Source organism: Lycium ferocissimum, unplaced genomic scaffold (genome assembly GCF_029784015.1).
Source record: "Lycium ferocissimum isolate CSIRO_LF1 unplaced genomic scaffold, AGI_CSIRO_Lferr_CH_V1 ctg78, whole genome shotgun sequence".
Classification (NCBI taxonomy): Eukaryota; Viridiplantae; Streptophyta; class Magnoliopsida; order Solanales; family Solanaceae; genus Lycium; species Lycium ferocissimum.
Window position 1 is genome coordinate 225,584 of NW_026726948.1, and position 13,568 is coordinate 239,151.

Genomic DNA, 13,568 nt, shown 5'->3' on the forward strand with positions numbered 1-13,568 from the left:
GCATGCCAAAGGTAACTTTTCAAATTTCCAAGAAAAAAAACAAAGAAAAAGCTTTTCTTTCCAAGAATCTTCAACCCCCTTAAGAACTCCAGTTTCTCCATAGTCCTCCATTCTTCATCTCTCACAGTGCTAGCAAAATTGCACCAAACCAATGGGCAACAAATCAAACGACGACGTTCCGTCATTGTTCATTGGTTCATCAGTAATTCCAATAATCAATAAACTTCAAGATATCTTCTCATCACTCAGTAATGACATCGACGATCATCATCTTACCGATTTCCGGTTACCCCAAGTGGTGGTTATTGGTAGTCAAAGTAGTGGGAAATCGAGTGTGCTTGAAGCTTTAGTTGGTCGTGATTTCCTGCCACGTGGCAGTGATATTTGTACTCGTAGGCCTTTAATACTTCAACTTGAGAAATGCCCTAAAGGAATTGGTGATAATAATGATGAATGGGGAGAGTTTGGTCATTTGGCTGGTCATTTACCTGCGAAACGATTCTATGATTTTTCAGCTATTCGCCGGGAAATTCTGGTCAGTTTTTTTTCTAAACTGGAAATCACTACTTGTGTTTCAATTTATGTGAATGTCTTTGACCTTAACATGAAGTTTAAGCAATTAAGTATGCCCTCCTTTTCAATTGGTTTGTCTTAGAAGCCGTTTGGATATGGTTTAAAATCATGGTTTGAAATCATATTTGGATATGTAATTTGAAGATATTAAGTTGTATTTTCTGTTATAGGTATAAAAATTTTACAAGTTGCGAAAACTATTAAAATATGACCATATTCCTTTCGAACTAAGTAGGCGTTTGGCCATGAAAATCAAATATTTGTCATTTTATTTGGTATTTTAGAGTTGGAATTGAAGATGGAGTTATGTTTGGTTATAGTTTCTGCAAAGAATATTTGATTGTTTGAATGTATTCAAAGTGAAAAAAATAAAAAAAGTGAAGAGCAAGTTTTTGTTATTTTTCAAATTCCAAATACAACTTGAAGTTGTATTTGGAATTTTTATGGCCAAACACCATAAAGTAAAAAAATTAAAAAAATTTGGGTTTACCCTGTGCGCACCTAAAGGGTAGTGACTGCGGGTTCTCATGTCATAAAAAAAAAAAAGTGAAAAAATATTTTGAAAAAAAGTGAATAATTCTCATTTAATATTTTGATTAGTCTCTATTGAAAGAATGTGCTAGGACTTCATTCAATTGTAGCATCCTTTTGTATTAGTGGACCGCCAACATGAACGCGCACAATCAAATGTTTATTTATTCCTCATTTTCATGGAAGCAAGCTTAGGAATGTAATTTTACAATTTTGTTCCACAATTGACTATTTATGATATGACTCGTATTTATGTTAATATTTAGTCAGCTGGATCGTATTGCTATTTTTTTAATTTGGGGGTAATCCTACTGAATAATTAAAACAAGTATGAATTTTTTTTCTCATGATCAGGCCTCTTTTGAACGACGATGGTTGGCATAATTCTGTGTTCAAAACGGGCATGGGTCATATAGTATCATAAATAAGTTTAGGTTTGACTGTGGAACATATTCGTTGTTCACTGATAATGTGACTTTTGCTCATTTAGGTTTTTATTCTTTTCATGAAGTATCAAAATATCAATCGTACTTTCTCTACGATTTCAGTGTTGTATTAAGTATTGTGGTTATATTTACATAGTTCATGTTTTTAAATTTTACATATGAAAGTAGCCATATTTTAATCAAACAAAAAGTACAAGTACATGCAGCAATGATTTGTATATCAATTAACTGGTATCAGTAATTATTAAGCATTTCTATATAAAAAAAAATTAGTAATATCTTGCAGCTTTACATGAAATTGATAATGATCAACTATACATCCTAAGGACAATATGTCAATCGTATTTCTACACATTTTCTACAAAATGCTAATTTACTCATTAATATATAACTTCTTGATATGTATGTAGCTGTAAAAAGGAGGCTCGCTTTTTTAAAAATAAGGCAATTTTTTTTAGACGTGAAGTATTTGCAGTCATAACTTAGATTATTCATATTTACATGTAAATTATAGTTTGTTGAAAAATAAAAAATAAAACGAGAAAATTGTAAAGAGAATATTTGATATATTACATTACAAGAATTATAAAATTGAAGTTGCTCGAACATTACTTTAATTATATTTGTTGCGTTGAACTTTATCATCAAAATAATAGAAATAAAATAACACAGTGTACCCAGGACGTATACAATTAATTTTAGAGAGTGATTGAATTGACTTCTTTTAAGTGTTTATTGGCTTTTAAGCTCTTTTCTAAATTTTATAATATTTGACAAATATAAAAAATGCTTAAAACCAATTACTTTTAAGCAAGAAAAATACAAAAATAAGTCAACAAACACCCTCATAGATCGAATAAGTTACCTAGCACTAAATGTGCTCTAATTGGATTGATGAAGGACTATTAGTGCTTCACCTGAAAAAAAAAATGAGTATTTTAAGTTGAAGTCCAAACTTATAGGACTATTTTGGACCTTTCCTTCCCTCTTAAGCATGCAAAACGTAACGTTTTAGTACTAAAACTTTTCAAATTTCCAAGGGGAAAAAAAAAAAAAAAACACAAAGCTTTTCTTTCCAAGAATCTTCAACCCACTTTAAGAACTCCACTTCTCCATAGTCCTCCATTCTTCATCTCTCACAGTGCTAGCAAAATTGCACCAAACCAATGGGCAAGAAATCAAACGACGACGTTCCGTCATTGTTCATTGGTTCATCAGTGATTCCAATAATCAATAAACTTCAAGATATCTTCTCATCACTCAGTAATGACATCGACGATCATCGTCTTACCGATCTCCGGTTACCACAAGTGGTGGTTATTGGTAGTCAAAGTAGTGGGAAATCGAGCGTGCTTGAAGCTTTAGTTGGACGTGATTTCCTTCCACGTGGCAGTGATATTTGTACTCGTAGACCGTTATTACTTCAACTTGAGAAATGCCCTAAAGGAATTGGTGATAATAATGATGATTGTCTTGAATGGGGCGAGTTTGGTCATTTACCTGAGAAACGATTCTATGAATTTTCAGCTATTCGCCTTGAAATTCTGGTCAGTGCTTTTTTTTTGTTTAATGTAAATGTGGTTGACTGTACATGAAGTTTAAGAAATTAAGTACGCCCTCCTTTTCAAAATTGGTTTGTCTTACTTTCTCTTTTAGTCTGTAAATATTGTCTTTTTTTTTTTTTGATAACTCTTTAATTTCAACTTTTCATGAGTTTAATGGCCATTTTAAGTTAACTATTAAAGGGCATTTTGGTCATTCTACATATCTTTCTTGGACCCATGAATCTTCACCCCTATACCCACTGGCGGAGTCAGGATTTTCACTGAAGGGGTTCAAAAGGTAAACACATGAAGAAGTCAAAGGGGGTTCAACACCTACTATATATACATAAAAATAATTTTAACGATAGATAAATATGATAATTTTCCGTCGAAGGGGGTTATGAAACCCTTTAGGCCTACTTGGCTCTGCCCCTGCCTATACCCTCTCCCACTTCTCCATCTCCCATGAAGTGGAATTACTCACTCGGTGTTTGACTGGGCACAAAGTTTAAGATTTAAAGTGCTCCCTCAGTCTCAATTTAAGAAATAAAAGGAGACATTTGGATCTTGTGGTCCTAAATTAAAGATGTGTGTAATGTCCTAAGTGTCTATTGAATCATTATGGTTTTAAACTTGCTATGTAGGATGTTTGACTTGTCAACTTACTAAATATAGAAAGAGACACTTTTTTTGGAATAGACCAAAAAGGAAAGTAACATATTTAAATTGGGACGGAGGGAGTAAGAATTTTGGAAATTACAACAACATACCCTGTGAAATCCCACAAGTGGGGTTTGAGGAGGTAGAATGTATGCAGACCTTACCGCTATCTTGGAATCTAAGATTAGCCATAGATAATTGTGTGACTATAAATCATCTCATTAAGGGTAAAATGAGTATTTTAAAGATAAAATTGTTACTATAAAAAATAGAATTTGTGTCATTCTATTTGGTACGGACTAAAAAGGGAAGAGTGAAACATAAATTGGGACCGATGGAGTATGAATTAGCTGGCCAACAGGTGGAACCAGGATTTTAACTTTATGGGTTCTAGATTTTAGAATGACTACTTCAAGTGGTGATAACTGAGTTTTAAATTTAATATTTATACATATTTGATGAAGTTGGTAACACAAATACATAGTTTGAGTAAAAGCTACTGGTTTCGGCTGAATCTGTACTCGAGCTTCTAGCTCCACCCATCAAAGCTGGCTCACAGGTTCCGAACTCAGGGGAGTGTGCCTTTTGTAGTGGGTGGGACGGAACTCATAATGTGCGCCCTATGCGAACATTCTGATCACTGAATCGCAGCCCTGTGGCTGTTCTTGGATTCTATTTTGGCTTTTTTTCCCTTTGTTTTTCTTCGCAACTGCTATGTTCTGTTACTTTGCTTTTCGGGGTTACATGCTATGTTTGATGCAATTAGAAATTTAATCCTCTTGGAAATGCAGTTTGTTTCTTTTTTTTTTTTTTTTTTTTTTTCTACGATAGATGGTAGCATTTTCTGTTTAGTTGTTTTTTTCATTCTTCATAGTTAGTAGGAAATAGGAAGATTAAACTGGACAGTAGCTTCCTAATTCAAACTCTGACTTGTGGCTTGAATTATGGACTTCTGGGTAACTAAGCTGTCCCTTGGGAGGACACACAATGTTGTTTCCTTTTGTACTTCTTTTTGATAAGGTAAAGTACTTCCACTAATATGGGAAAAACATAGATCCGGAGATTCCCAAATAGGACAACCTTTCGAACTGCTGCTGAATCCATGGGCAGGCAAGAGACAACCTGGTGAACTAAAACATCTTAATAGCCTGATGAAAGGAAAGCAAAAGCTATATCATAAACAAGCTACACAGAGATATGGTTATCTAATAGTACACCCAATATTCTATGACCGGACTTTAAAGTGTTTTTGATAATAATGACAATGAGATACACGATTGATAGCTATAAGAGAAGATATAAGTCCATATAAAATAAAGAAGAGAAGCAAATAAGTAAAATAAGATGAATGGCACCAACATTTCATCTTTTGGTTTTTCTTTGAGCTTAATTGTTCATTAGTATCAGATATTATTCGCTATTGACAAGAAATGCGATGGATAGTGTGATTTACAAGGAAAAAGAGAGTAGGATGATTGGCATCAGTTTCATGCTAAGAATCAGTTTGTGTGAACTCCTGAAGAAAGAATATAAGACAATTTGAGCTTGCCATGCTTAGAATAAGTGAAGGAATATCATCACTTTCCTGAAGTTACCAGTTTCAAAAATATCATCACTTTCCTGAATAATAAGAGGATAATATGTGGCTGAGATGAGCTTAAATGTGGTGACATGGTCAGTAAGGATTCATATAGCCGATATCAACTTGGTTAGATTTGAGGCGTAATAACAATAGTGTTTTTAAATAATACGGGGAGAAGTCATGCCTTGTATCTTTATTCAGTTCCAACCCAATTTTGTTCTTGTTGTTTCCACGTGTATATCCATGGACATTCATCCATCATTCTATATGGAGGACCAGGAAGAATCTTTAATCAACTGTGTGTCAATCTCAAACTAATTGGGGTTGACTATACGGGTATCTATACCTTATCAAAAAAATAAAAAAATAAAAAATATGAGTGTCTACTTGATTTCTGCTCTATTACTAATTTATTTGTCTTTTAGAACATTTAGGGGGTTTTCAAGATCATGAGATTATTCTATTACCATTCTCAAAAAAAAAAAAAAAAAAAAAAAAGAGAAGAAGAAGAAGAAGATCTTGAGATTATTTGAATCTCAATCTTATTCCTACACTAATAATCATGTCTCTAAGCGGATTAAAAAGATTCTCGTTAAAAATTAGACGGCATTTAAGTGTAACTACAAAGCCTTAATCCTAACTAGTTGGTATTGGCCATATAAAATCTGTTGCTTTGCCCCCATGGCTTAGTTCAAGTGGCAAAGGTTGAGGAACTTGTGCTTAGGTCACAGGTTCAAGCCCTATGCAATGCGAACTAAGCCTGGTATTTAAATGGAGAAGGTAGAGGCGCGAGTCCATTATCCCGAGTTTCAAAGGCTGCGGGTGGTTCTAAAGGTTGTTCTTAGGCAAATTTCTCGGTCAGTGAAAAAAGATACGTTACTTTCAATGTTTTCTGTTCTTAGCCAAGTCTGCATTAATTTGAAGAGAGAACTTCCTCCATATGATTTCAGGTTTACCTCATCCTCATTTGGCACTGTCAATTATTTTATGTCAAACCTTGTAAGCTGCTGCATCCTCTAGATGCTTTATCAATGAAACAACTTTTTACCTGATAAAAAAAAAAAAAAAAAAAAAAAAAAAAAAAAGAAGCCAAAAGAATAAACAAAAAAGAAGTTATTATGTGTCAAACCTAATGATTGGTGCATATGGAAGTCTACCTATGAAATATACTACCCATCTCATGCGGCCTCTCACGTGATCATAGTTAATATTGTCCAATCTTATAGGAGTACACATCCATCTGAAATATCTACATTTCAGTTACATTCATCTTGTGAATATGTTGGGGTTGAGAGGCCCAACATAGATTCGCATATAATATTGCTAGTCTACAACTAATCTATAGAACTCTTTTTTTTTTTTCTAGGTATCGGTCTGTCGATGAACTCCCATAGCTCTCCTCTATTTCGGCTGTCGTATTTTAATTTTGTGTGTTCATGCCATTCTTTTGAAAGTCTGACTCTAGATATTCTGTACGGAGTTATGAGTGAACGTTTACTAAGAGCTTCTCAAAATAGTGGGACTAATGACAAGTGGGAGCTAATAATTAGCAGGAATAGATTGGATTGAAATGGAAAGAAAAAAAACAAGATAATTTGTTATATCATATTTGAGGCTACGTTAAACTTTTTGGGACACCAGCAAAACGGAAATTGTCTGTTACTCCTTTATGTGAGATTTCGTATGCAAGAAATGTTCAAAGTTACTGCATGCCGGGAAGTAGAATGTTCATCTCATTTACTGATGCTTGTCAACTTCTTCTTGTTTTCTTTTTGACTACTAGGTTGAAGATATCTTTTTTTTTTCCTAAAAATTTTGAACTTTGTCAATGTACTAGGACTTACATCTTTTTCATGCCTTTTATGTGAATAAACCGATTCATTGGTGCAGGCTGAAACAGCAAAAGAAGTGGGAGTTAAGAAGGGGATTTCGGATAAACAAATTCGGTTAAAAATCTGTTCTCCCAATGTTCTCAATATAACACTTGTTGATCTACCTGGAATTACTAAAGTTCCTGTGGGTGACCAACCTAGTGATATTGAAGCAAGGGTCAGAAATATGATAATGTCCTATATTAAACAAGATACTTCAATCATATTGGCTGTTTCTCCTGCAAATGCGGATTTGGCTAATTCTGATGCACTACAAATGGCTAAAGAGGTGGATCCAACTGGTAGGTCTTTGGTGTAGTTGTCTGCATAGTTCAAACTTATTGCTTTAGTACTTCACGTCATTTTACACGCATACACACCGACAAAATATGTTTTTGTCTGATTTCTGAAATTCATTTGATCATTCACATCTAGTGCCTTGACTTGATAAATTATTTGGCAGGAACACGTACAATTGGCGTAATAACTAAGGTTAGTTTTCAAATTGTCCAATGGAAGTTAAAGAACATCTCCTTCACTTTCCGAAAGAAAACTATGTCATGAAAAAGGAAATTTGTTCAGCTATGTGCTCATTAGCATCTTTGTGAAATCATCAAGAAGCGGTATGATCTTACTTTGTGTTTTGGCTGCAGCTAGATATAATGGATAAGGGTACCGATGCGAGAAACTTTCTGCTTGGAAAAGTTATTCCACTTCGTTTAGGTTATATTGGTGTAGTCAACCGCAGTCAAGAGGTATATTCTAGAATCTGTTTTTCAACCATTTGCTGTTTTTTTATTAAAGCCCCATCATTTTTGTGAACTAGAGTAGTATAAGAAGACTACTACTGACAGTATCTCTCTCACTTCATATCATCAAAAGCAATTAAGAAAAAACTATTGTTTTGATTGACATCAAAGTATTGTGTATCAGGAGGCTAAGGATCATCTTTAAGATTTTGTATCTTACATTGTAGAAGTGTGCGACTATCTTATCTTAAGGTTTAAGATGTTAAAGAGAGTACACTTTTATTTACTTAATATTGTCCTTTTCTTTATAAGAAAAAAACAATAATTGGATAATGGGCCAGCGCCTCTGCCCTTCTCCACTTAAAGAGCAGACTTTTGTCTAGAGCAGGGTTCGTACACATGACGTGCGCCTAAACACATTTGGATGCATATACCTCTTACACCTCAATGTATCAGGACATAGGCTTTCATCTTGATTACAGACCATATATTGAATTTAGTTCTTTCATATTTCACATTCTTTCTTTCCTTTCACGAGCAAAGATGACTTTTGACATGGTGTTGTCAGTTGTGCTTATATATTAGATCTGAAGTTTCTGTTAATATCTATCAGATTTCTATTGTATATCTCCCCCAACATTGTCCTCGGATGCCCTTCTGTTTTAAGTTTATATTGTTCTTTTTATGCCACTTCTGAGATCAACAGAGATTTGGTTTGGTAGGGCGAGGTACTTAGCGATGTGACCAGTTGGAAGAATGGCCTCTCCTTCCACAAACATTTTGAAATGTAAATTTGAAGTTTCTAGTAGAATTTTGTTTGACACTAATGACCTTCTATGCAATAGCAGTCTCTATATCGTATATAATGCGTATAAGCAAAGGTCTAGGTTTGATTTACTTTAAGAATTATGTGCAACGTTAAGGTGTTTCCACAACCATGCAATGCTGTTGCCCTTTGCTCTTATGCATGTCTTACAATCTTTCCATGGTTGAGGAGATGCACTTGAGCTTGTATGTATTGCTTCTTACTCAAGTCAAAGCTTAAGAAAAACTATTAAAAAACGCTTTCACATCTTATATGGTTCCCGAGCTTTCTCTTTAGAACCAAGAATCTTCGAGGACCACTGGTGTTCGTTGAAAACTCAGTGGATAATGGACCCTTATGGTTCCCAAGCTTCATCATATGTAGTTATTTACTGTATGAGGTCTTGAGTTTTGATCCCTCAATTCAAATGTAGACAAACCCCCTTTAATAGGCATAATGATTTTAGAAAATGAAGTTTGAATGGTTTTGTAATTAGGCATATATTTGCTTATGATATACTCCCTTTGTCCCAAATTATGTGACACTTTTCGCTTTTCGAGATTCAAACCTTGTAAACTTTGACCAACATTTTAAAATATATTTTCTCATTTTATTGACATGAGAAGAATTGCAACTTCCGGTACTTTTCATATAGTTTTTGGATAACTAAATCTTAAGTTTAAAATACTGAGTCGATTTAATCTAATTTGGCTTCAAAGATCAGTCAAATTGACTCTCGGGACGTGAACATAAATTGGGAAGGAGGGAGTAGTAAATATGTAACGTGTGCTTTATTGTTGTAAAAATGTCACATCAATGCAAAAGCGATGGATTGCTATATTGGCTTACTCTAACAATTCAATAATCTCCTTGTTATCAGGGAAGAATTTTCTACACTACACATTAGTTCAAAACTTTTGAGTGAAGAGCTTGTCCATTTTGGGAAAGCGAGCAAAGTAGTTTTGGATAAGCTAAAAGAGAAAGTGGGTCAAATTTAATTAGGATGAAAGGAGTTCTTGTGAAGGGTGAATGTGTTCTTGTGATATTAAAATATCATTATAATGCCAACAGGGACCTTGATACAACATTATGTCTAAGATTATCTTCAACCTTGTATCTATATTTATACGGGAACTAAATGTGGTACTTTCCATGATAACATAATCTCCTGGTTTAGCGAAAACATATTTTCTCAACTTCGTCAAGTAACTATCTGGAGGGTGGTTTTGCCCTTCATTGAGCTATTATTTTTTGAGCCAGCTTTAGCTCTAAATTTTTTGTTTAGAAGATTTAAAGTAATACAGGAGTAAGTTATATTGGAGACAAGAATTCTGTGTGTATCCACTATTAGAATATCAAGAGAATATTTGTCTAGATTCATTATACTTGAATAAGAAAAGCATAAAGATTGATACCTTAGGATATTGTGTAGTATTTAGTTACAGAGCGTATTGTATGTAGCCTAAGACTCTTATATAAGGAAAACCTCTTGTACATTGTTACCTGATCAAGTCAACGAGAAGTTATTTTAATTTTATTTTTATCTTTATATGACATCAGAGTATGATCTTGGTAGATACTTAAATAGCTTCAATTACTGGCTGGAGGTGTCGACCAATGTGTGCCGCTCGAGTGACCAACTTTTTCTTCTTTCTTCTTCCTTTCAGCGTCTGATGCGGTTCCTCTCTCCACTAACCTCTGCCGCTACTCGCTGGACAAATTTTCAAGCGTCTCTTCTCTCTTCGGTGACCATTAATGCATCGCTTCTCTCTGACAATAGTTAGGGCGCCGCTTCACTCTCTAGATTGTTCAAGCACCATTCATCTCCCCGACATGCCTTTTGGCGCCACTAGCTGAGGTGTCAGTGGTGCTACTTTCTATATGGTCGACACATTTTTCTAAACCTTGAGTTTCTTGTCATTTCTGCCAATTCAACTTACGCTTAAGTCCTAGAGATTTGCAACATCATATCTCTTTTCTGCGATTGAGAATGGATTCCTTTCCTTGTATAGTTTAAAGACCTTTGTTTGATGAGGTAATTAGATTCATTGAAGGCATCAAGAAGATGCAGAATTACAAACGTGATTCCGCTAGTCCCAATACATGTGAATTCGACTAGGACCAGGAGCTTACAAAATCCAAACAATGGTTTATATGCTATTAACAAGTGAGAGTTTACACCAACTAAACAGATCCATAAGACACCTAGCCTTCAAGGAATGATTTGGAGTTGAGCTACCATCAAACATTTATGTCATATACACCAAAAATACTAGCAGTGAACGTTCTTCATATATTGCTGATGGTTTTATCTAACTTTCCATGCGCTCAGCTGTCATATACATCCTTAACAGGGAATGACATGACCCAGCTAATGCCAAAAATCAAGTGAAACATACTCCATAATTCTGCTACCGGACAATGGAGAAGTAGGCGGCTGATGTTTTCTTTTGCTGTGCGGTTACCAGCAACTTCCCTGAGAAAGAATTCCATCATCACATTTGTTTTTGGTGATTCAACACTATCCCAGTGTTATTTTGGCATCAACTTTCTTTGCTTTCATAATAAACAAACTCAAGTTTTTTTCCCCACTTTGAATTTGAGGGGAGATGTTAGAATATCACGAGAATATGTCTAGATTTCATACATGTCTACATCTATTGTACTTGAATAAGAAAATCTTATAAACTATTCTATAGGATACCTTAGGATATTCTGTATTTAGTTATAAATTATTTTTCTACTTTGTTAGCTTAGAGATTGATTATCTACTATGTTGCTCATAACCTGCTTGTACATTGTTACTTGATCAAGTCAGTGGGGAGTTTTTCCTTTCTATTTTCACATTTACTCACCAATACACTTGGTACTTATATTATGTTTATAATTCACATCGATCCAAGTACGATAATATACAGTACTTTGCAGGATATTAACAAGAATCGTCCTATCAGAGAAGCACTTGCTTATGAGGATCAATTCTTCCGTGATCATCATGTACATGTCTGCTATTTTTCATCTCATTGTTTTTTTATGGTAATTCTTTTACAGTCTTACATGGTAGTTGGCATTTCTTTGAAGGTGTACCGTGGTTTATCTGATCGATGTGGAATCCCGCAGTTGGCAAAGAAGCTAAATCAGGTTAGAGCAAAAACTGATGGAGAAAGGGCGGAGACGCTGTCATATTTTCATATCGACAGTTCTAAATTATGTTATTACATACTGTAGAGAAGTCTTTTGTGTTTCCGAGAGGTTGTTCAATGCCTAAAAATGCATCTTTAGAGCATTGCCGTAATTTTGAGGCAAAATTGGAAGATATAGTGGAGTGAATGCAATTGTCCTCAGAAGGCACTTGTCCTTTGTGGACTGTGGTCAACCTTATAGGAATTATTGAATTCATGTTTGGCCTTCATTTCCTGTGGGCATTGCATTCATGTTAACAATATCTTTTGCGCCTTTCTGTTGATTGATGCAATTGGAAAATGGTAACTTGGTTTACCTTTATGCTTAGAAAGTTGGAATAGAGACATCAGATATAAAATTCCTGTTTGACGGTCAATCTAGAAGGAGATCATTGACTTATCTTCCTGTGATATAGATCTTTGTTTATGTTAAAAAAGTATTAGATAAGAGCATTAAGCTTAAGGTACTTTTGTTTTGTTTCAGATTCTGGAGCAGCATATTCGAAATGTTCTCCCCACTTTGAAGACCGATTTAACTTCTCATTTGGTTGCTGTTGAAAAAGAGTTACATGCTTATGGAGAGGCTTTGGAATCAAAAGTGAGAACAATCTGCTGTGATGTTATTTTAAATCTGTTGGCTGGGAAGTGATTATCTATGAATTACAATGTTAAGCATAGAAGAAATGATTGAAACAGAATGCTTAATCAGACAATATCATAGATAAATGAATATTATTTAATTTAAATCAAGATACCAAAATATGGATGGAGCAATGTATTTTACTACTAGAGAAAAGTAGGACATTGGTTCTAACTTTACACCCTTGATTATCTTGTTGCATCTATGAGACAGGGAGAAAAAGGAGCGATGCTGTTGAATATTCTGACAAAGTACTCTGAAGGTGAGAAGTATCTAGGTTTCTTTTTATTGCAGTTTGCTAGTTCCATAGTTATGTCATTCTGGAACTTCGTACTCCATCATACTTCTTGAGTTACTTGGATGATCACAAGATTAATACTTTAACTGTATGGCCTCAATATGGTCTGTTGAAATATGTGATCATCTCTATAAAAGCCGTTAGAGAGAGCATATTTTTATTTACTTTGTTATGTCTTCAACATGTCCTCTCACATGCGAGCTTGATTCGGGCCAAACACATGAAGATCCTTTTCAATAATGGGTGACAATGAGACTCGAACCCAGGACCTCCTCCTGCTCTGATCCTTACCTCAACCCCAAAAGGTAGCTTATGAGGTAAGGATTACCCAAAATCATATAAAGAGACCTACCTATCCCTCCACAAGCATTATGGGACTCTTACATCTCTTGATAAAAAATGGACCTTAGGCTTAACTCAATCCTAAACGCTAGCTCATGCGCCAAGACCATGTAAAGAGACCTACCAATCTCTCAATGTAGGTCTTAGCAAACACACCCCCAAATCCCCCACATGCCCAAGACGGGATATTTGTAGCATGACAATATAACATAGGGATTTGACCTTGGGAAACCAAGAATTTGAATGGGTCTAGCTTTGATACCATGATGAAATGTGTGACCATCACATCTAAAAGCTTAAGTCGTTAGAGAACTCTTTTATTTACTTAATTAAGTCTTATTATTC

At 34.7% G+C, this 13,568-nt stretch overlaps 1 protein-coding gene across 4 annotated transcripts in view; it reads left to right on the forward strand.

Moving 5' to 3' along the window:
* The first annotated feature begins 19 nt into the window (after positions 1-19).
* Positions 20-13,568, forward strand: part of LOC132045729 (dynamin-related protein 3A-like) — a 31,791-nt gene continuing 18,242 nt past the window's right edge. For 2 of the 4 annotated variants that reach the window (XM_059436305.1, XM_059436306.1), the window contains exons 1-8: positions 20-535; positions 7,227-7,509; positions 7,671-7,699; positions 7,861-7,962; positions 11,690-11,758; positions 11,843-11,902; positions 12,428-12,541; positions 12,797-12,845. In XM_059436305.1, the coding sequence (XP_059292288.1) occupies positions 152-535; positions 7,227-7,509; positions 7,671-7,699; positions 7,861-7,962; positions 11,690-11,758; positions 11,843-11,902; positions 12,428-12,541; positions 12,797-12,845 (1,090 nt within the window). In that variant the 5' untranslated portion in view covers positions 20-151. Of the gene's footprint in view, positions 536-2,644; positions 3,098-7,226; positions 7,510-7,670; positions 7,700-7,860; positions 7,963-11,689; positions 11,759-11,842; positions 11,903-12,427; positions 12,542-12,796; positions 12,846-13,568 lie in introns of those variants that run through there. The other 2 variants (XM_059436303.1, XM_059436304.1) reach the window with 2 other exon arrangements.